This window comes from Diaphorina citri, unplaced genomic scaffold (genome assembly GCF_000475195.1).
Source record: "Diaphorina citri unplaced genomic scaffold, Diaci psyllid genome assembly version 1.1 scaffold14149, whole genome shotgun sequence".
Lineage (NCBI taxonomy): Eukaryota > Metazoa > Arthropoda > Insecta > Hemiptera > Psyllidae > Diaphorina > Diaphorina citri.
Window position 1 is genome coordinate 1 of NW_007391516.1, and position 1,270 is coordinate 1,270.

Consider the following 1,270-nt stretch of genomic DNA (forward strand, 5'->3'; position numbering starts at 1 on the left):
TGACAGCATCATTGAGTTTGTTAAACTGCTGCAGGATATCAGCACACTCGTTCTTCAGAACACTTGAGTTGGACTCGGCAGCTAGACGGATACCCAGTCTGAAGTCTCCTACTCGGATAGACGTTCTTGCTATCCCTTCCTTACATTTACGTTGACATTCTGGATCCTGAATGTCAGGGGTTGCTAGTTCCATACTCTTCTGATAAAAACTCAAAGCCTGAGCATGTTGTCCTGTCATTTCTAGCTGCTGTGCATAGTCACAAGAGATGATAGGTGTTTGGTTACTTCCTAGGCTAGTCGCTAATGCTAGGGCTTCTCGCCATTGACGTAAATCCCGCCTCAGTGTGAGTGCCATGGTAGGAATATCTGACGTCAGATAGCGCTGCTGTGCAGTATCATGATTGCCTAGTAATGCTGCCACATGACCGCAAAGTATGCTTGTATCTTCTTCCTCCTCTACAAGGGACTCTAGGCACCAGACCATACCTGCTTCATCTAAACTCTGATAGGCTCTGATAGCCCAGGAGAATTCAAGGTTCTGAAGACAAGCTTCTGCAAATGATCGCCAGGTTTCGCTTTGGTTGAGTACCGCGCAGATATTCCATGCTTCTTTCCAGTTGAGTAGCTTAAGAACTTTATGCAGGGAGATATCCAGGGTTTGCTTTGGGTTATGCATGGTTGTTTTGTGAGTCTCCAGGGTAAGGTCTAGGGGTTTGTTACTTGAGGTGACCAATGTGAGGAGACCTTTGGTTAACAAAACTGGAGACTGACCTGATTGTATTGTAGTAGCACCCACCAACTCTATCTTGGGACCTTCGTAATAGTTTGGCATGAACAGATAGGTCACCACACTAGTCTTACTACAACATACGAACACATTTCTATCTACAGGCACAGTATCCCAGAGTACTTCCTCTGTAGCAGGTGGGAACTCTGGTATAGGCAGGAGATAGTCCATGGCAGTGTGATAGAGGAATCCTGTGTTATTCATTTCAATGAGTACTAAACAAATTCCATAGATATCAGGGTAGATACTCTTGATCTTATCAGAGTGTTTGTAACCAGACACAAACTTCCACTCACTGAGACTGAAAATCTTCAGCTCGTACTCACTGGTTGCAAAGAACAGAAACTCTTCAGACATAGCCTGAGTCATGATTGTATACTTCTCTCCTGACTCTGGAAATAATTTCGATTCTTTATCTACAAATGCGTCAGGTATAGTTTTCTGATTGTCTCCTAAATAGTGCAACTGTATTCTAGAGTTCAC

General features: G+C 43.9%; 1 protein-coding gene across 1 annotated transcript; it reads right to left on the bottom strand.

Moving 5' to 3' along the window:
• Positions 1-7: 7 nt before the first annotated feature.
• On the bottom strand, positions 8-1,245 carry LOC103523029 (WD repeat-containing protein 19-like; the record flags this gene model as incomplete). Its single annotated transcript, XM_008488107.2, has 1 exon — positions 8-1,245. A coding segment is annotated over exon 1 (1,149 nt), but the record flags the coding sequence as incomplete, so codon positions are not given.
• Positions 1,246-1,270: the final 25 nt, after the last annotated feature.